Raw genomic sequence first — 20701 nt, 5'->3', positions numbered from 1 at the left:
CTTTAGATTTCTTATCTTGGCACACTTACATGCTACGTAGGTGAAACATTTCTAATCTAAAACTACAAAATACAAAATTGTAAGAGGTAGTATGATGCCATCAGTAAAAAGTCCACAGTATGAATCTTCATTTTCTCCACAAAATTATTTAAAAATACTATGTAAAATTACCATCAGTCTGTACCTGTAAGACATACATGAAACAAATAAATTTCACGTTTAGACTTGGGTCCCGTCCCTCAAAATTCTCATTATGTGAATGCAGATATTTCAAAATCTGAAAAAGAAGAAATCCAAACTCTGAAACACCGCTGCTCCTAAGCTTCTTGGATATGGGATACTTACATAGGATATTTTAAAGTTTGAGTTTAAACATTTTAACTTTGTTTCTCTTAGAAAAACACTTTGCCTTAAGATTTGTCAGATTTATGAATATCGAAAGATACAAATCTATCACTGAAGATGCTCTTCATTTTGTAGATTATACTAGAAAAGCTAGTAACTTGGAAAAATGTTAAAGAATTAGCCTATGCAAACTTCCTTATATTTTAGTTGTTTCTGTTTTATGCTTTTTGGTTTTTTTTTCAGTGTTATAGATGAAACTCAGAACCTCATACATGCAGGGCAAGCACTCTACTACTGAGCTGCATGCCCAACCCAGAATTATACTATGCAGAATTTTTAAGTCTTAATCTTTTGATTTCATTTTAAAAAATAGATCTTATGTGTCAAACCAGTTCATTATATTGTCAATTCATGTACTAGAATAGTCAGGCAGATTAGAGAATAATCCAGTATTGTTCAGTGTATGACTAAAGTTACTGGAAAGGGTATTTAAATGCATGTTTCTAGACCAGTCCAGTCACAGTAAATCAGAATATAGGAATCTACCTTTTTTTTTTTTTTTTTTTTGTGAGATAGGATCTCACTGTGCGATTCAAGCTGGATTTGAACTCACTATATACCCCTAAGTGGCCTTCAACTTGTAGTGATCCCCCTCCACAGCTTCTGGAGTGCGTGCACTGGTACTCCACCACGCCTGGCAAAGAGTCTACGTTTTCACAAATCACCTTTGTGCATATGAGACTTTGAGAACCACTGAAATAAAAAGTTTAACCTCTCAGTGTTTCTGTAATAATAGGAAATTATAATTTTTTTCAAGATGATACTGAGGGCAGAGTCAGTATGCTTAAGTGTGAAAATTTAGACTCCTTTTTTTTAAATAAATTTATTTTTAAATAAATTGTGACATTTCAACATTTATTCCAGTATTCTGTAAACTCTCTTATAATCTCTCACTGGTGTTTGTAAAGCTTAATCTATTAATAGTAGAAACTATTACACTCCTAGAAATTTAGAATGGGAAGAGTTTAGAGATTAACTAGACTGACCTCACCATTTTAATGATGTAGAGGATAAAGTATATCAACTATATTAACCATATGATATATAATTGGAAAGTACTAGAAACTATAAAGTACTAAATTCCACTAATAGAAAATGTTTTATCTCCAACATGAACTGTGCCGCCAGTAAATTTAATGATAATGGAGACTATATCATAGCATAAGCTATTAACTAAACTATTTTTTTTTTGGTATTAACTATTATGTTATATGAAAAAGTGTGATCTTGTAAATACAGTGTAATTATCCGTGTAAAAATGACAGAAATTTGTTTTTGCAAACAAAATCAATAAAAACAGCCCAATATTAATTCAAGGGTTTTGTGAATAAATCCCCTCACCACCACCCCTTTTTGTCTTTCTAAGACAGGGTCTTGCTATGCAGTTCAGACTGGTCTTAAGTTCACTTTGTAACCCAGGCTGGTCTCAGACTTGTAGAGATCCTCATGCTTAGCCTCCCAAGTGCTGGGGTTGCAGGTGTACACCATCACGTCCAACTCAAATTTTTCCCTTTTAAAAAATACGTTAATGAGCTGATGGTATGGCTCAGCAGCACAGTGCCTACCAGGCAAGTGCAAGGTCCTGAGTTTGCTTCCCTCTACAAAAAAGAAATGAGTGGAGGAGAAGAGAGAGCTTATGTAGTGAAGGAAAGCAGATAGTTTGCAGTAGTACGAAGCAAGAGGTGAATAGGAGGACCACTGAATAATCTGGGCAGGAGCTAGCTTCTGTGTCTGTGGTTGGTGGCAGTGGGAAAGAACTGTGTGCTTTAGGTTTTTTTAATGAATAACTTTTTTTTTACTGTGAACTTCCATTAGTTGAAAACTGAATTTTTTCCTGGAAATATTTAATTGAAATTATTATCTAAATCTTCTTTACCTCCTACTGTTTATAGCCTCATATTAAGAAATCCATACCAGGATTTCCATCCATCTGATCCTCCATTTCTAAAAGTAGTGATTGATTACAGCATTTGGTTCTTAAGAGAAGTGGCTGCTGACTACAGAAAGAAATGATGGCCTGCTCCACTCACCACAGAGCTGTGGTTGTCCACTGCAGCTGTATTTATAGCTGCTGCCCAGTAGGCCTGTTGTCCAAATCTAGGTTATGTCTACTAACTGTAGCTGTCTTACAAAAGGTCGTATCCAAGACAAAGCATGCATCTGCCACAGGTCCAGGTGCTGCAGCAGAGCCTCCTGTGTCTCCTAATGTGCTGTAGAGAGCATACCCCTGCGCAGCAGTCAACCTGTGGGCAGTGAAAATTGTAAAAGAGTTAATGAAGGTCGCAGGATAACATAACAAGTTCAGTAGCTTATGGTATAGAATTCACACATATTTTTCCTGGATATTTTCTATGTATCCTCCACTAATCTTCCTATTTAGCTACTCTTATGGAAGACAGACCTAGAGCACTTTAGCTCCCTGAGGTGTGTTCTGCTCCCATGTATGTCATATAGCAATAACGTTGGTTCAGATGTTCTTAAACTTACCTTTTGTTTCATTATGGCCCTGGGGATTGAACTGAGGGCCTTGTATGTGCTAGGCAGGCTCCCTCCCACGGAGCTACAGCACCAGCCCTGAACTCACCATTTTAAAGGATTGAGAAATAGAATCCATTAGTGGTTTCTAATGTCTATAGTTTTTAAGTAAGTCTATCCTATGACATATTTCAGATGTCATCTAAATTTGAAGATACTTTGCCAGGTTTCGAAAATGGAAGCAAGAGCTACTTGTTTGTGGTTTACTTTGTTATGCTTGTAACATGTAGAAATTAAGTAAGATTTTCCTGTGAACTCCACACATCTTTTTAATAAATAGGTATTATCCTAAAACAAAAATCTCTTAACATCCAAACAAAAACAATTATATTTTTGTTGGCTAATGAATAATCTTACTCATATCACATTAAAATTATTCAGGGAGAATAGTTTGCAGGTATTGTTTTTCCACCTTTAATTTTTATTTTTCTATCTTTTGATTTCTATTTGTTCCTTTCCTAAGCATAAATGCTCTTTTGGAGGTTTAATCAGTCAACCAGTATTTATTGGAAGTATTTAATATGGAAGGCACTGAGCAAGCTGTTGTGAGAGTCCAAAAATAATTTAAGATGAGGTTTCTGCCCTATCTGCTTAGAGAGCTAAGACATATTTCCATCCAAACCTAATTAATGATTCTAGGTGATAAATAAGTGCTAGATTAGTTTTTAAAGTTTATATATCTTATAGATAAGTATGTATTCTCCCTGCCCTTCCTGCCCTATTAAGCAAGCAAAATTGTGGCCAGGAGAGTAAAGTAAGCCCTGAAGCTTTCTTCCTTTGTAAAACCATTACTGAGTTCCTGTTACCCTCTGTGTCAAACTCTGGCTAAAGGCTTTAGCATAATGTTTTTGCATGTGTGTGGGTTTTTGGTTTTTTTGAGACAGGATCTTGCTATGCAGTTCAGGCTGGTCGTCAGCTCAGCTCACTTTGTAGCCCAGGCTGGCCTTGAACTCACAGCAGTCCTCCTGCCTCAGATTCCTGAGTGCTGGGATTACAAGTGTGTGCCCCCACGCCTGGCAGTACAATGTTTTATCCTTACGATGACGTTGTGAAGCAGACGTCTTCCTGCTTTGTGAGGGAGGAACCAGAGTTGAAGTTACTCGCTTCAGTCACCGTGCTCATCACTAGTGGACCAGGATTTGAACAGGTCTAAGTAATCAGTGTGGTAGTGCTTTTTCTCCTCTGTTATCATTCTGTTGGATGGTGATAGAAAAAGCTTTGTGAATGAAAGGTAATAATGAAAAGTGTAACTGTGGAAAGCAAAAGGAGAAACAGACTGTCATTTTATGAGATATTAAATGTTTTCCATAGACTTTATTACATTACTTATGAATATAAGACTCTCGTCATTCTGTGAGCCCATTACCATAACTATAGAACTTATTTTGTTTCGTTTTTTGTCTTTTTGAGACAAGGTCTCACTGTGCAAGGCAGCCTTGAGCTCACTTTGTAGCCCAGGCTGGTCTTGAACCTGCTACGGTCCTCCTGCCTCAGCCTCCCAAGTGCTGAGATTACAGGTGTGCCTGATTGACCATGCCCGACTACTATACAACATTTTAAAAGATTCTGTTTTAAAATCTTAAATATGAAATGCTTGAATACAATACAGTTTTTAAAGTTTATGGTGAATAGTGGTGTTTTCCCATTACTACCAATAGTAATCACTAATAAGAATATTGAATTTTCAGATGGTTTGATATCCAATTTATTCAAGTAGTCAATCTTCACATTATGTTTAATTAGACTGCTGGGATACCTAATTACAGAAACTGGGTTTTATTTTTTTCAAACCCTTTTTAGCTGATAGTTTTGGTGCTACCTTACTGTGTATCTTCTCTCAGCATTCTCATTAGCTAAGTATTGAATTGCAGGTTCAGATCTTAGTGTTTTGTTTTGCCAGTATATTCTGAAAATGTCACCTTTTCTATTTTTTATCTTATACATGTGTATATATTTGTGATACTAGGGTTTAAATCCAGGGCCTTCCCATTTTTAATTTGTTTCTTTTCTTTCTTTCTTTTTTTTGATGAGACAGTGTCTCAGTAAGTTCTCCAGTCTGGGCTTGAACTTGGTTCTCTTGCTTCAGCCTGCCAGAATTCTGAGAATACAAGCATGCACCACCAGGCCCTACTGTCACTTTTTTGAAAGTGAAATACATGTCAGTCAAAGAGGTGTAAAATCTGTAGGTGAATGAGGTGTTTTCCTTGGTGGGTAAAGCAGCCACATCCCTAAGTTGCCTGGTGGGCTGGAGCGCTGGCCGTCCCAGGTTCTGTGATTAGTCCCGTCTGACCCAGCACCCAGCACCAGGAGAGGAGCGGCTGTTCTCCAGTGCCTCTGCAGTGCTGCGGCAGTCGGCACCCTCACGGTTCCTTTCGCACACTGCCTGTGAAGCTGTTGGAACAGTGGTGTCTGTACTGTGTGGAACCAGTATCCAGCTGGTGAAATACTAACATGCACTGTCACAGCCAGGTGTGTGAGTGTCGCACAGACCGGTGGGAAATTCATTGTGTTTTGTCTTTATTTCCAGCGCTCTTACTTCCGCACTCTCCTCATGTACGGGTTCCACTTTCTGGTGTGGTTCCTTTGTGTGAAAGGAATCAGGGACACACAGTGTGGGTTCAAATTATTAACCCGAGAAGCAGCTTCCCGGACGTTTTCATCTCTGCACATTGAACGATGGTAGGTTTCTAACTGGATGTATCCGGCATGTCTCGTTACCCAGCAGTGATTTCAAATAATAAGAATCAGAGGTAGATTTTCATAATAAACTTCCAGATTGGAACAAAATTGCTATTATGTATGTAAACTTTATATTCTACTAGGTTGAGGCTTATTTTGAAAATGTTGGACTTGAGCCCAGCATATGGTTGGAAGTTATGTATTTGTCTTAATTGTATACAGTAGCAACTGAGAGACCTGAAAACATCATGTTTCTTCAAGCTTCCTTTTTTTACCCTTTGAAGAAATAGAGTTTTAAGCAGAATAAAGTCTTTTCCCTCCTTTTACGAGTCTTAAGTTCTGTCTACTAAGAGTAGTTCTCTAGCCTCTTCATAATCCTCCACCTTCTTAAAAATTTAATCCTGTTCATTTCTAGTATATTCTCCCTTCTCCTCTCTGGCACATCTTTTCCCAGCCCTCGCCAGTGACCCCTGCCCATGTCCTTCCAGATCTAACCCTGTCTGTCGCCTTCCACAACCAACCTTTCCACTATTATTTTCTGTCTTACACTTTAATAACAGTTTAATTCTATCTCCTTTAGGTCCTGTTAAGTACTTGTCAGATCTAACCCGTTAAAGCATTTGATATTTTTCTTGAAGTGCACTGTTCCCTCCATGTCTGTCTACCCTAGACTGTGCCTCAGCTCGCAACATATATTTAGTGAATAGAAGTGTCATATGGAAGCTAGAAACATTGGCATCAGCCCTGAGATTCCCATCGGCCCTGACCAGAGTCTGTTAACCTCTTCATTTGTCTCCATCTCCACCACCATCATCCAGGACATCTTCCTAGGTAGATCCCAGACCATCAGGCTGCAGCCCAAGGGGCCTTTTCAGAACTTTAAATTGGTCACGTGCCCCTCCAGTAGCGCTTTAAAGGCTCTGCATAGCCTCCTGTCTCCATGCATGCTCCTCTCTTTTCAGCGACTTCTTTAGTCTTCTTTGGGGCAGTCTCCCTCATTATCCAGGTTATTGGCTCAAGTATGCCAATTACATGCTGTTGGAGGCAGTGTATTTTGTTTCATCTGTCACATCTGTGGTTCTTTCTGATCTGTGCATTCTTGTTTCTTCCTGTTTATTGAAGCATGATTTTTATAAGAGCAAGAATCCTATTTGATTTGCCTACTGCTGTATCTCAGCAGTCCCCCACTGTTTTAGCACCAGGGACCAGTTTTGTGGAAGATAGTGTTTCCATGGATGGAGTCAGGAGTATTTTGAGATGATTTAAAGCTCATTATATTTATTGTATACTTTTATTTCTGTTACTACTACATTATAAAATATAATGAAATGTTTATAAAACTCACCATCGTGCAGAATCAGTGGGAGCCCTGACCTTGTTCTTCTGTGACTTAGATGGTCCCATCTGGTAATGATAGGAGATAGCAACACACAAAATATATTGCCTATGTTCCATCTAATGCATAGTGTCACTTTATTTCTGTCACTGCCAAAAACCCTGTTTCACAAAGATACAGAATATACTGGAAATGGAAAAAATTTTTCTGTATTTTTGTGGCAATCTCAGGATATTTTGCCTTCACTTTAATCCACAATATTTAGAGTTTGAATTTGTCTCAAAAATAATTTTAAGGCCACCATCATTTACATTTATGATCCTCTTTAGTATGAACAAAGCCATTTCACCTGGCTGCTTCACAAGTGGGTTGTGGATCCATTCTTTCCCAGTTCAGGAGTCTTTTGTGGCAGGAAAGTAGTATTCACATTCTTTTGAAAGCTCAGATAGGTGATCATGCACTTGGAGAACTGAACCCTGGCTCAGTTATTTGCTAATATTTGAAACATGTTAAAAGTCAGTGTTCATTTGTCAGCCCCGTAATTGCAGTCTGGCTTTGAATGCAACCTGCTTACTGACTGAGACAGTTGTTATTTTTCCCTGAAGTGACAGGCTGAGTACATCAAGCAGTGAGCAAATTTTACCATCTATTCTTTGTTACTGAAATATGCTGTGAGCAGCAACTGTTTTTGTTTTTAAAGAAATCTCTTGCGCAGCCCTCAGAACTAAAAACTGGCCACTGATCTACTTTTGGAAAACCCTTTTACTTCTGTGTATTAGAGAGATGTGTACTCTGTGTTCTCCTCACATGAATGTAAGGTAAGGCTGTGTACTTTAATGTGGTTGATAATTTTAACCACATACTGCAAAACATCGTTAAGTTCAAGTAAAGTGCCATTTGTCATGATACTTTCTAGATGACACTGCATAGAAACATTCAGAAGTGACTTTTTGACCCTTGATCCAGCAGTACAACCAGAAGCCATTCTTTCATGGCAGCCACTCTGTCCATGCATTAACTGACACAAAATGACCAATTCAGTTTTCCTCATATGTAATTATTCAAAAACTTGAATAGTTCTGCAGCTGTGGTGTTCGGTGGCAACAAAAGTACATATAAGGTATTCTCATGCACATCCTCCTAAAAGATACATGGCACAAACCCCAGCATTGTTGCCTTGTCAACATTGTAGACTTGTCACCTGGATTGCATACCACAGTGACTCATTAATCCTCTCCAATACTTGTACTTTGGTATCTTTTTCTAATTCATCAGTTTATCTTCTTATGGCAGGAGCTAGAAGAGGAACATTGGCCAACCTTGTGAACTACAACCTGTCCCAAGAGTTCATGACAAGTGTCCTTAGCAGCAGGCAGAATCAGTTCTCCTCTACTGTTAAAGGACTTTTTAAGTTTAGCAATGCAGTTGGTCGCTAAGAATGATGCTGTCAGTGCAGACACTTGTGACAAAGTGGTGGTCTGCAATAATTGGTTCTGTTGTTTGTGATCACAACTTTTCTTTTAAAAAATTCCAAGGACTTGTCTTTTCATGCAGCTGCTCGGTCTCCATGTGGCAAATCAGTTTTGAAGGTTTCGTGCCTTGTTCAGTAGCTGCTCACCACACGTATAAAACAGGCTCAGAGAATGTGAGTCACAGTAAAACTATAATTTATGTACCACTGTTGGTATATTTTGTTAAATGCAGCCCTTTTTTTGCTGGCCATCTTAGAGTCTTCTGTCTCATCATTGGGTCTTCCCCCTTTCATAGACGCTCTCCTGTGATGATGTTTGTTTTTCACTCATTTTCACCTAGATTAGCTTGTGAGCTTATCAAAATGGCAAATTAGACCAGTGTGCAGTGAAGGAAAGAGTTAAGATTGCAGTGGTAAATAAAATAATCAGCAGAGGTGTATGGCCTAAGTAAGTCTCAATTTCTCTCAGCCTGCCACCAGCTGCAGCTGTAGTTGTACAATTGAAGTACATCAACCCTCTGGCCACTCCAAAGCCTGCCTTGAAATGGCGCTTAATTAATTGTCCCTTGCCACTCACTGATACGGTTTTAATGAGACTGCAAGCAACCAACTTATGATAGGCTCTGTGCAGTTAACCTCTCTGCTGTTAACCCGTATCTGCAGCCACTCTCCTGTACTGGCATCGCCACTTCAGCTGCACTTCAGATTGTCAGACATTAGATTCTCATAAGGAACTTGGAACCTAGATTTTTCTTTTTTTTTTTTTTTAATTAAAAAAAGAAGGAAAGAGATTAAGATAAAGGAAGATACAACAACATAATAACACAGGTCAGAACAAAACAATTTAAGCAACATATTGGTTCACCACAAGATAACCTGAGATAACAGAAGCTACCATAGTGTCTCTTTCCTTGAAATATTTAAGTATAACTTCATATATTATAGCACCTAGATTTTTCATATGTCCAGTTTATGTGTAGGATTTGTGCCCCTATGAGACTAATGACTCTACTAATCTGACAAGACGGAGCTCAGATGGTAGCAAGCAATGGGGAATTGCTGTAAACACAGACGCAGCTTCACTGGCTCACACATCACTAACTCCTGCTGTGCAGTGAGTTCAAGGTGGTTCAAGGACCCCTGCACTATGAGACAGAGTACCTGGCACATGACTGGTGCCCAGTGAATACCGTTGAAGTAATCAGTACTTAGTGTTAGACATGAGTTCTGTGTGAATCCTCTTCCTGTTTGATCTCTGCCCAACTATCCCAGGATATGTCCATTTTCAGACATCTGTTTACTGAGATCTGTTGTCTCACTAGAAACATGTCATATAACTTTTTTAAAAAAACTGTAGTTTCAGATTAGAATTATTTTGCAGACACAGGGTTACATTTCAAGACAGGTCCTAACAGGATGATTAAAACAAGGGCTATTAATTATGGCATTATGAGATACGAATTTATTGAAGTGAAAAATGTCTACTTCATTGAGTGAAACGGCAATACATATGGCACTGCCAGTTTTTTATTTTCAAAATGTATTAATGTATAGATATACCAAGAAGTTATTTAGGATGATGTTTGCACGTTTTAATCTGTTTTGGCAGTGAGATGCCGAGCACATTTTTCTGTTAAAGAGTATATTTGACTTCTGTTTATAATGTTTCTAAACAGAGGAAATTGAGAATTGCTGTGTATACAGTGTTAGATATGTTAATTAGCTTCATTGTAGTCTTATCTGTTAATCATACATCATAAAATTTTTTTCTTTAACTTTATTTGTGAACAGTGGGTAAAAGAAAGAAGCATCAGATCTACAAGTAAGCCTTTCTGTTAGCTTTTTGTCAGTCACCTGTTAGGTTTAGCATCTGAGGCAGGAGTCAGGAGTGCGGTATTTATGTACCTGCTGTGACTAACAGGGTCTCAGATCCCCTTGTTCTTCAGGACTGTGTCTGTGACACAATAGCTATCCCAGAAACTGAGTAAAAAAGGAAGCTCTGCCTACCCCGTGTTTGCAGAAACAATCAAAGGTGTCTTAGTTGCATAGTAACCTTTATACTGCTTCTAGGAGCATGGACTTTGTCCAGCAGTACACAGTATTTAAGTTAAATGTTTTGATAATAGATTGGGCATTTATAGTATGGTGATATGAGCAGCAGTTTTTTAAATAAATACCTTTGTATATTCTAAATTGTTTAGAAAGACAAAGATGTAAGAAAAACTTTCAATCTGTTGTAGTTTGTGGTTTTTTTGTTAACATGAAATGATTCCAATTGCCTATTCTTAATCATTCTTTTTTGAGCTGTTTGTTTTGTTTTTTGGTTTTATGAGGCAGGGTCTTGCTATATGTCCTGAATTCACTATGTAGCTCAGGCTGGCCTCAAACTTACAACAATACTCCTGTGTTAGCCTCCTGAGTACTGGGATTACAGACAGGTGCCACCACACTTGGCTTTTTATTCATCATTTTTGGATTTATGCCTTTGATAAGTCATTGACTGTACACTGATACCCATTAGGAAAATATTTAATATCCCATCAGTTTAATGACTATCATTATGACTCTTTCAGTCCTCTAACTCATTTTTTTAAGCAGTAGTAGGGATCGAATCCAGGAATTCTGAGTACTAGCCCATCCCCCTCCCCATTTGCAGGTACCAAGGATTAACCTCCAGGGCCTTCCGCACTGAGCTACATCCCAAGCCTGTATTTTTTGAAACAAGGTCTCATTAAGTTGCTCAGGCTGGGCTCAAACTTCTGATGCTCGTATCTTAAACTCCTAGAGTGTTGGGCTTACAACTAACTGTGCACCTCCATACCTGGCCTTAGTATTTTAGAAAATTGAGGGTTAAGTATCAGGCTCAATAATGAAACTGTTTCTTTCATCAGCATCACAATTGTAGATAACAGAAGTTTCATATAATCTTTCCATAGTCACAAAGAACCCACTTCTCTATGGTGATTTGATCATCTTCACTATTTTATTAGGATAAGGAAAAGCACTTCTTCAAAACTTTTTATATTAAATTATCCAAATATTTGGAATTTAAAGTAGTTGCATAATGGATGGTGATAGTATTGTGACCAAAGCAAAATTTATAAATCAGGTTGTCTTGCATCAGAGAAATCAAGTACCAGTAGGTTAAAGGGGTTTTGTTTTGTTTTGTTGTCTGTGCATGTTTTAAAAGCAAGCCCTGAGAGTCTCAGCTGTGTTCCATGCAACCCAGAAAGGCAGGGGAGGAGGGTTCTACTGCTGAAGGATGGTAAGCCAGACAGAGACCTTAGAGACGACCTAAGAGCATGGAGAGTGTTAGTGGTTCATCTCTTCCTGAAAGGAAGCAAATGGTTTAGAGAAATCTCATTACATAGATTACAGAAAAAGCTCTGGATCAAAACCTTTGAGGAAAACAAATTTGACTGCAAGCAAAGGACTGACTGAAGAGGTTTCAGAAAGACTCTGTCTTGTGTGGAAAAAAGGAGGAATGGGGGATCCAGACTAGACCTGCTTGTAAAACTTTATAAATATCAAAACATTATACCTAATTCTTATGTATTGTGTCTCCTCACACCCAGAGCGGTGTTTCAGACTAAACCAATGTTTTACCTTTTTAATAGCTGCCAGTACTGCTTTGCCCAAGACAAGGAAGGGAACAGGAAAAGACAAGATCCCAGGGATAGTTTCTTAGAAACCTTGATCCTCTGCTAGGAGAAGATAGTCAAGCAACTCTTAAATAATCAAGGACTTCTCGTATAGAGTTCTACAGAGTTCTGCTTTATTGGCTGCAAGTTGACTGAAATCTGTCAGTTCTGTACTTTGAGCTAGTTAAGGTTGGGATAAAAAGAAAACATTGCTTTGCAAATTTCCAAGATTAAATTTTCTCCTGGACTACCCAAGGCTGTTTTTACCTCTGAGTTGTGGGAGAAGATACAGCATTTCTCTTTAAATGTTGTACAATGGCATATTAAATATATTTTTTTGCTTTGAAGTTTCTGAATCACTGTGTTCAAGTATTTGACCTTCTGTGGATCAGTTTTATGATCTTCAGTTTTATGATATAAGCTTTACATCTGCCTTATAAGCTTTTAAAAAACCTGACAAGGTAGATATTTAGTTACACTCTGTTTGTTTTTTCCCCAATAAATATCAATATATTTTCTATTTCAGGGCATTTGATGTAGAACTACTGTACATAGCACAGTGCTTTAAAATTCCAATAGCAGAAATTGCTGTCAACTGGACTGAAATTGAAGGTGAGTGTGTCCTTCTCTCCGTTCTTGTGTCAGGACCTTCTCAGTAGCCTGGACACAGGGGCCAGGGTCGTGGAGAGGTGGCTCACTGAGCCCCTTAATCTGCCTCATTCCTCTATTTTTTCAGTTTTGCGTGGGAGCTTCAATAAGTCTACTACTCTGGCCAAGAAGCTTAAAAATATTATAGACAAGGTCATGGTGATCTGAAGTTAGAAGGAAGATTGGTAGCCTTTTGAGGGAAACCTTTTTTTTTTGCATCACCGTGTTTTGGCATCATGGTATCTGTTATTCAGTGGGCAGTAAGTACCTATACCCCATCATGCAAAGTTAGATACAGAGAAAGATTGTCACGCCAACTATCATAATCCATTAGGAACCTTTTTAAACCCTCTAGTGGTGGTGCGAAAACCCAGAATCTTCACACTAAGCTGTGTCACTGGCCCTCAGTTACTTTTTATTTTGAAACAGGGTCTCACAGAGTCACTTGACTGAAATTGAAGTCCAGTCTAGGCTTGAATGTGTGGTCTTTCTGCCTTGGCCTCCCAGAGTGCTGGGTGTATAAGCCTGAACCACCATGTCTGGCGAGAACCATTTTTTTAAAAACTATTATCTGTACACATATCCAAAAATGTAAAGAATATCTATAATTTGAAATCTAACCAAGTCTTCCTAATTCCTACTCAACAGAGAGTAAGCAGCTCTGGCTATATGGAATTTAAAGTATGTTCTAATCTTGTCTTTTGTGTACCTTACAATGAACCTAAATTATTTCATGGTGTAGGAACAGTAGCATAAACAACTGCCTACTCTTTCCAGGTCTACCTCTTCCATGGGTGATGGGGCCCTTGCTTTGAGAGGTGTTGGCAGTGGTCATTTTTGTTCTGTAATCTCAGATAGTCAGGGTAAAAAGATTAAGAAGCAGGTTTGAGATTATACAACTTGTCTGGTCCAGGATTCAGATCTCTTGGTGTTTTACTGAATCAAACTGAGTTTATCAAAACTTTAAATGATTTCTACCGCCACCAGCCTGGAATCAGGATTGAAGAGCAGGCTTTTTGAAATGATTGCTCAGCATCAGTCTGTTGCTGTGCCTGTGCTGATGTATGCTAAACATAGACTATGGGAGGTGAAGTGGGAAAACTTAGAAAATAGGTCATGTGGATACGTATTTGTACCACAGAGAATACAAAGTATAGGTATCGTCTCATTTCTGGAGTGAAGATAATACTTGTCCCCTGATTAATAATGTAGTATAGCACCAATATCTGCAAAGTGCTTGGTGGTAGTGTTTTAAGAAGAAAGTTATTATGTATATTCAGAGCAGTCAAAAAGCTTTTCTTTGAGGATAACGTATAAAAATGGAAATAATTTTAAACTTTGCTCTCAGTAGACACCCGTGTATCTGCAGGAATAGAGGGAGTAAGGCTTATAAATGAATTTACTGTGGTGGGTGAGTCAGACACCTGACTAAGCTGGTATTCCTGGGTAGCCTGAGACAGAGAGGTCTGGGCAGAGCGGTTAGATCTGATCATAGGCTTTAGTTTTCACTGTTACAGTTGGATCATAAGTAGAAATAATTGTGTGACCCAGTGAATAGTTACAGGGGCATCTCTAGAACCACCCACACAGCCCCCCTCCCCTTAGCAGGCCCTCTGAAATTTTCACACTTTAGGTGCTCCCAGGTTTTGTACTTCCAAGATGTTTTGTTTCTAATTTGGGGGAAATTATTCACTTCATCTTTGAAATACTTAACTTTTAATTTTGTCTGAGATATAAATGAAATTAAGGTCCTAGCAGCTCATAAAAATCATGTAGGCTAATGTCTAGAATATAGTTTTAAGCTAATGTGTTTTCTCCTGAGTTCAAGTTCATTTATTTTAATTTTTTACTTGTAGGTTCAAAATTAGTTCCATTTTGGAGCTGGTTACAAATGGGCAAGGACCTCCTTTTTATACGACTTCGATATTTAACTGGTGCCTGGAGACTTGTGCAAACTAGGAAAATGAATTAGGTTGTTTGCAGCCTTTGAAGTATATTCTTTTGCATCAATGTAACATTTCATTTGAAATGAAAATTTTAAATAAAGCTGGAATAAACCTATTGTCATTGTCTGTCTTTTGATAATTTTTAAAAATCAACTAATATAAGTAAAAATCTTTATATCTTTTTGGGCAAAAAAGAGTTGTATCAAAATTGCTTTTGCAATTTTATTTAGGTTGCTTGTCACTATGATTTTGAGAAGTACAACTTTTAGGCAGGAGCAGTTACCCTTAAAATGCCCACAAGATTCTCATAAACTTAAGTATAAATTACAGTCATGAAACAGTTTTCAGAGATTGAAAAATTAAGCTGTTGTTTAAGTTTAAATATAATGCAAATTTTGCATATCACCAAAAGCTGTATTTCAGCCTATAAAAACTAGGCAGTTATGTTAAAGGCAAAGTACAGGCATAGTCACTGAACAGTTATGTTTTTATCCAGGCGTTCTTACCTCTTAATTTTATTTATATACTATACTGCCTTTCCCAGGCAACCCTTCCCTCTTGAGTTTGTATTATTTGGAAATTCTTAAAGATTAAAAATTTTAATATTAGTATATTTAATATATTTGCTTAATACACTTAATAGAGACTCCTCTTTGAGATACTGTAAACACTAATAAAATAATGGACCTCAAAATATCAGAGTTGGGTTGTTTCTGACATCACAGACTAAAAGGGGATACTGGACTCCTGGGCCCACTACTGGTCTCTCCCAAGCCACTGTGAGGTAAACAGTTTCCTCCACCACGACATGTTGTGCTGCCACCAGTCAAAAAATGACTCTGACCAGGCAACTATGGACTGAAACCAGGAGCCAAAATATAACTTTACTCCTTTTATGTTATACGATGTATTTGTTTCAGTGATGGAAAGCTGATGCGCAGTATCTAACATGTTGACTGCTTATTGTACGCTAGATACTGTCCTAAGCACTCACTTAGGAATATAATGACTTGTAACCTTTACAATTAAATGGGAAACTGAGGCACAAGAGAGTTACCCACAATCACAGAAATAATAAGAGTCATTCTAAACTACAGTCCGGATCCAGGACCTAATTTCAGAAGATACAGAAATTCAGGATAGCAAGGCCATTGCAGAAATGCATTAAATATTTTAAAGATAAGACTTAGTGGAAAATAGTGGAGTGGAGTGGTACATACTTGTATTCTCTATCCTAGCATTGAAGACACTCAGGCAGAAGGGTTTCTGTGAGATAAGCCTACACTTCATAGGGGGAAGCCTGTCTTACCAAAAAAAAAAAAAAAAACTGGAAAAGTAAATAAAATGACTAGTAGTTTGAAAACTAATAGTAATATCACATCTGCAATATCACATCTGCAGTAGGCAGTCTTTCAGCTCTCTGAAAGTCAAACCCATTTCTCAATGAAATTAGTATCACCAGCACCCTGCTTTGATCTAGTGAACACTTACTAAAGAGTTATGAGTAAGCTTTTCAGATATTGATAGCATTTAAATCACTTAAGTGACTACAGTAATGAAATAATGGATTATTGCTCCTTGTAGTAATAAAAATGTATAAATGAAGCCTGATAGAAATTTTGCAGGAAAATGTCATGCTTTTTATGTAGTTTACCCTAAACACTGTAAAAGGTTTCAGATAGTCTTGATTCCAGCTTACTACCTTCCTAAGCACCGGTTCACCTAGTGAAAACAACAGTGTAGAATCTGAGGGGGTTTCATTTACTCTACAGCATGTGCTAACAAGAACAGCAGGCAGCAGCAATAAAAGGGAAAATATCTGCTACTATTCTTTCATTTAAAGGAAAAAAAAGGGTAGAAATAATACAGAATTTTAAAAAATATTAAAACCAAGAAATCACTAGTTGATAAATTACATTTTGTCATGTTAGAAATAGTTGTTTAAGTTACAAAATCAAAGCATAAAAAGTAGATAATTAAACAATGACAGTACAAAGCCATTCTCTTCAGTGAGCCAAAAAAAACTTAGTATGGTTGTCTTGCACACAACATACATACAGTTCTATCCTTTAGAGCACTTTCCTTCCATTTCATTTTTATTATGCATTTTGTATCTTATTACTCCTTCAGTTTTTATTTTTCACACTAGAGAGACAATGTGATATTTACAAATGTCTTATTTCACTTACGAGAATGCTCTCAAGTTGCCTCCATTTACCTATAAAAACATCAAGATCATCCTTTTTATAGCTGAGTAATATTCCATGGTTTAAATGTAGCACATCTTTTTCATCCAGTGTGCGGTTAACAGGCATTTTGGTTGCTTCCAAGATTTAGCTATTACAAATTGTGCTGCTATAAATATGGATGCACTGTGACATCTTTTCAGTTTTGGGGGAAAATACCCAAGAGGGGAATAGCTGGTTTGAATGAAACTTCCAATCCTAGTCTTCTGAGAAATCTCCATAGTGATTTCCACAGTGGTTGCACCAGTCTACACTCCCACCAACAGTGGAGCAGTGTTCCTTTTCCCCACAGCCTCACCAACATTTATTACCTGTTTTCTTGATGGCTCTGTTGATGTGGTGTATTACATTTATTGATTTGCATATGTTAAACCATTCCTGAAATGAATCTCACTTGCTCATAATGTATAATCTTGATGATTTGCTGCATTCTATTTGCCAGTATTTTATTGAGAATCTTTGCATCAGTGTTCATTAGGGAGATTGGTCTATAGTTCTCCTTTTTGGTTAGGTCTTTGGTTTTGGTATCAGAATAATACTTGCCTCCAGGAATGAGTTTGGGAGGATTTCTTCTCTTTCAATTCCACTGAAGAGTTTAAGGAGTTTTGGCATCAAGTCTTCTCTAAATTTCTTGTAAAATTCAGCTATGAATCCATTAGGACCTGGACTTTTCTTTGTTGGTAAGGTTTTAATCACATTTTCAATTTCAGTAGCTAATATTGGGTTATTCAAAATTGTTACATCTTCTTAATTGAACTTTAGTGGTTCATATTGTTTCTAGAAATCTGTCCATTTCCTCTGTTTTCCATCCTATGTGGTAGGGATTTTCAAAGTAGATATTCATGCTCTTTTGAATTCCATGGGCTTTCTAGTAATTTCTCTTTTCAATCCTTTTTGTGTGCATTTGAGTTTTTCTTTCTTGATAAGGTTGGCTAGAGGTTTGTCAATTTTGTTTATTCTCTCAAAAAAACAGCTTTTTGATTCATTAATTCTTTGTATTGCTTTTTCAGTTTCAATTGCATTAATTTCTGCTCTGATCTTTACTATTTCCTCTCTTCTATGAGCTTTGGTTTGACTTGCTCTTCCTTTTCTAGAAGCTTGAGATGTAGCATTAGGTTACTTGTGCTCATTCCTTTTTGTTGATGTGACAATTTATTGCTATATTTTCCCGCTTTAGGGCCACTTTCATTGCATCCCACAGGTTACAGTATGTTTTTTCCACAATTTCATTGAATTGCAGGTATTGCTTTATTTCTTCTTTAGTTTCACCTGTAACCCACTAGTTGTTTAGAAGGTTGGTATTTAAGTTCCATGTATTTATGCAGGTTTTGCAATTTCTTTTACCATTAATTTCCAATTTCAGTGCACTATGGTCAGATACTATGCATGAGATAATTTCAATGCATTACTTAAGAATGTTTTATGGGGGGGCTGGGGATTTAGCTCAGTGGCATAAGCACCTGCCTTACAAGTAGGCAGTCATGAGTTCGATCCCTGGTACCGGTAAAAATGAAAAAGACAAAAAAAAAAAAAAAAAAAAAAAAAAGAATGTTTTATGGGTTAATATATGGTCTATATTGGAGAATGTCCCGTGTGCAGCTGAGAAGAATCTATGCTCTGATGTGGTTGGGTGGAACACTGTAAACATCCACTAAGTCCATTTGCTCACAGGTATGATTCAGTTCTATTATTTCTTTGCTGACTTTTTGTCTAGTTGATCTATTTCTTTGTGACAAAGTGGGGTATTAAGGTCCCCTGTTATAATGGTGTTCTTGTGTATTTGGTTTTCCATGTCCATTAATACTTGTCTTATATAGTTGGGTGCTCCTGTATTTGGTGCATATGTATTTATAATTGTTAGTTCTTCCTCTTGAAGTTTTCCACTAACAAGTATGTAGTGACCTTCTTTATCTCTTTTAATCATTTATTACCACAATGCAAATCAAAAATCCTCCTGGAAAAATAAAGGATTTTCTGTACCTCTGACCCATGAGTATAGTAATAAAATGCATATGTGTGTAGGGTAGATAGATACCACTATTGATAATTCTGGCATCATGGCAGGTACATAGGCCCCAAAACTCATCGTGACCACAAAATGTGCCCCAATTATTCACAGATGTGGATTTTATTTAACTCCTCCAAAATAAAATTGAAGGGCAAGTCCGTATCCTTAAGGTAACTAGGTGGTAGTCACCTTATCTGCAAGGAATATGTACCATGACACACAGCAGATACCTGTAACTACAGATAGTTCTCCACATGTACTGTTTTTTTCTGTACATACATACTTAAGATAAAGTTTAACTTATAAATTAGAATAATATTAAAATTAAACTAGAATGGTTACAACAAGATACTTCAATAAAGAGTATGTGAATTTTGTCTGAAAATATAATGATGTGATCCATGGGTCAGACAGCAGTTGATCACAGAAGTGAAACTGGAGAAGAGGAGACTACTGTGCACACTATGAAGAACACAAATTACTCGTCCCACCACTCCCTCAATGAACATATACCGAGTGCCTAGGAGTACTGTTTTTTAAAATACACTACCCTTGAGTATTCCACTTAGAAAGTAAAGAAAATGTTAAACATTTAAACAGCAGTGCAAATCGTATAAAATGAAGGAACCCGATATGTTCTGATGAAGGATGAGTTGTAACAGTCAAAAATAAGAAAAAATTTCCCTAACTATATCTCTATGGGAGTCTCCCATATAATGCAAAACTTTATTTATTTTTTTTTATTTAAGAGGAAAAAGAGAAAAACACAAAACAAACCAAAGCGGCGTAAGGGTACATGCAATACAGAACTACAAAACAAAACAAAACAAAACAAAACAAAACAAAACAAAAAAACATAACAGTAAGAAATTACCTGCTAGTAGATTACACACTATCTTCTTGAAAATAGTTCCTCAAATCACAGTATCAAAGAACACAAGGTGGACATTCAAACAGGGAGACTGCAAACAGCTGTGTTCAATGTTCCAAAAACATTGATAAAGTCAGCTATTTAACACCCCCAAACACACTTGCTGTTATATCCGTTAGAGCTCTTTTTCTTTTTTTTTTTTTCCCTCTCTTTTTTACAACAAAATTTACACATCTTGGATTTTATTACTCCTTAGTGCTTATTACTTTCTTTGGGGGGGGGGGAGAATACAGTCAAATATGGCAAAACAAAGCTGTCAGTCAATACCAAGGATAGACATAGCACATGGTATAGAACAGAGTACAAGTTTATCAACAATGGTTATCAACGTTGTCCCTTGTTTCCTTAAAAAGAATTGTCTATCTTGTTAGATATTATAAAGTTGGACAAAACAGTAGAGAACAAGACCAATAAAACTTAGGCATTGTAAACATTACAGGACTTCCAAAGAAGACAATAGTCAAACCAGAATGGGTATCTTAGTGAATCTTATTGTCTTCAAAGTAGTTGCCTATGTCTTCAAACTTGATACTATCATATAGAATGGAACAGAGTCTAATCAGTCAAAACAAGATCGTGGGAGTACTACAGGACTTCAAAACAAGTTAATAGGAAATCGAAAAGAGTTACTATTTATATATCCTAATTTTTTTGAATTTTTTCTTTAATTAAGACAAACATAAATGACTAAATAATTTTTTTTTGAAACAATAAGGGGGAGATTGAGATAAAACAGGACATAACAATATAACAATAGAGGTCACAGCATGACTGTTTCAACAACCTAGTACTTCACCACCTTATAACCTGACTTAATAGTAGTTACCATAGTGTCTTTTTCCTTGAAATATTTGG

General features: G+C 37.0%; 1 protein-coding gene across 2 annotated transcripts in view; it reads left to right on the top strand.

Moving 5' to 3' along the window:
• The window catches only part of Alg5 (ALG5 dolichyl-phosphate beta-glucosyltransferase), a 34267-nt gene extending 19490 nt beyond the window's left edge, over positions 1 to 14777 (top strand). For both annotated transcript variants that reach the window (XM_023560482.2, XM_003477430.5), the window contains 3 exons: positions 5468 to 5619; positions 12594 to 12679; positions 14572 to 14777. In XM_023560482.2, coding sequence (XP_023416250.1) covers positions 5468 to 5619; positions 12594 to 12679; positions 14572 to 14687 — 354 coding nt within the window. In that variant the 3' untranslated portion in view covers positions 14688 to 14777. The remainder of the gene's footprint in view (positions 1 to 5467; positions 5620 to 12593; positions 12680 to 14571) is intronic.
• Positions 14778 to 20701: the final 5924 nt, after the last annotated feature.

This window comes from Cavia porcellus, unplaced genomic scaffold (genome assembly GCF_034190915.1).
Source record: "Cavia porcellus strain 051 isolate PalLab524CR breed Dunkin Hartley unplaced genomic scaffold, mCavPor4.1 scaffold_21, whole genome shotgun sequence".
Lineage (NCBI taxonomy): Eukaryota > Metazoa > Chordata > Mammalia > Rodentia > Caviidae > Cavia > Cavia porcellus.
This window is presented reverse-complemented; position numbering and strand designations above follow the sequence as displayed.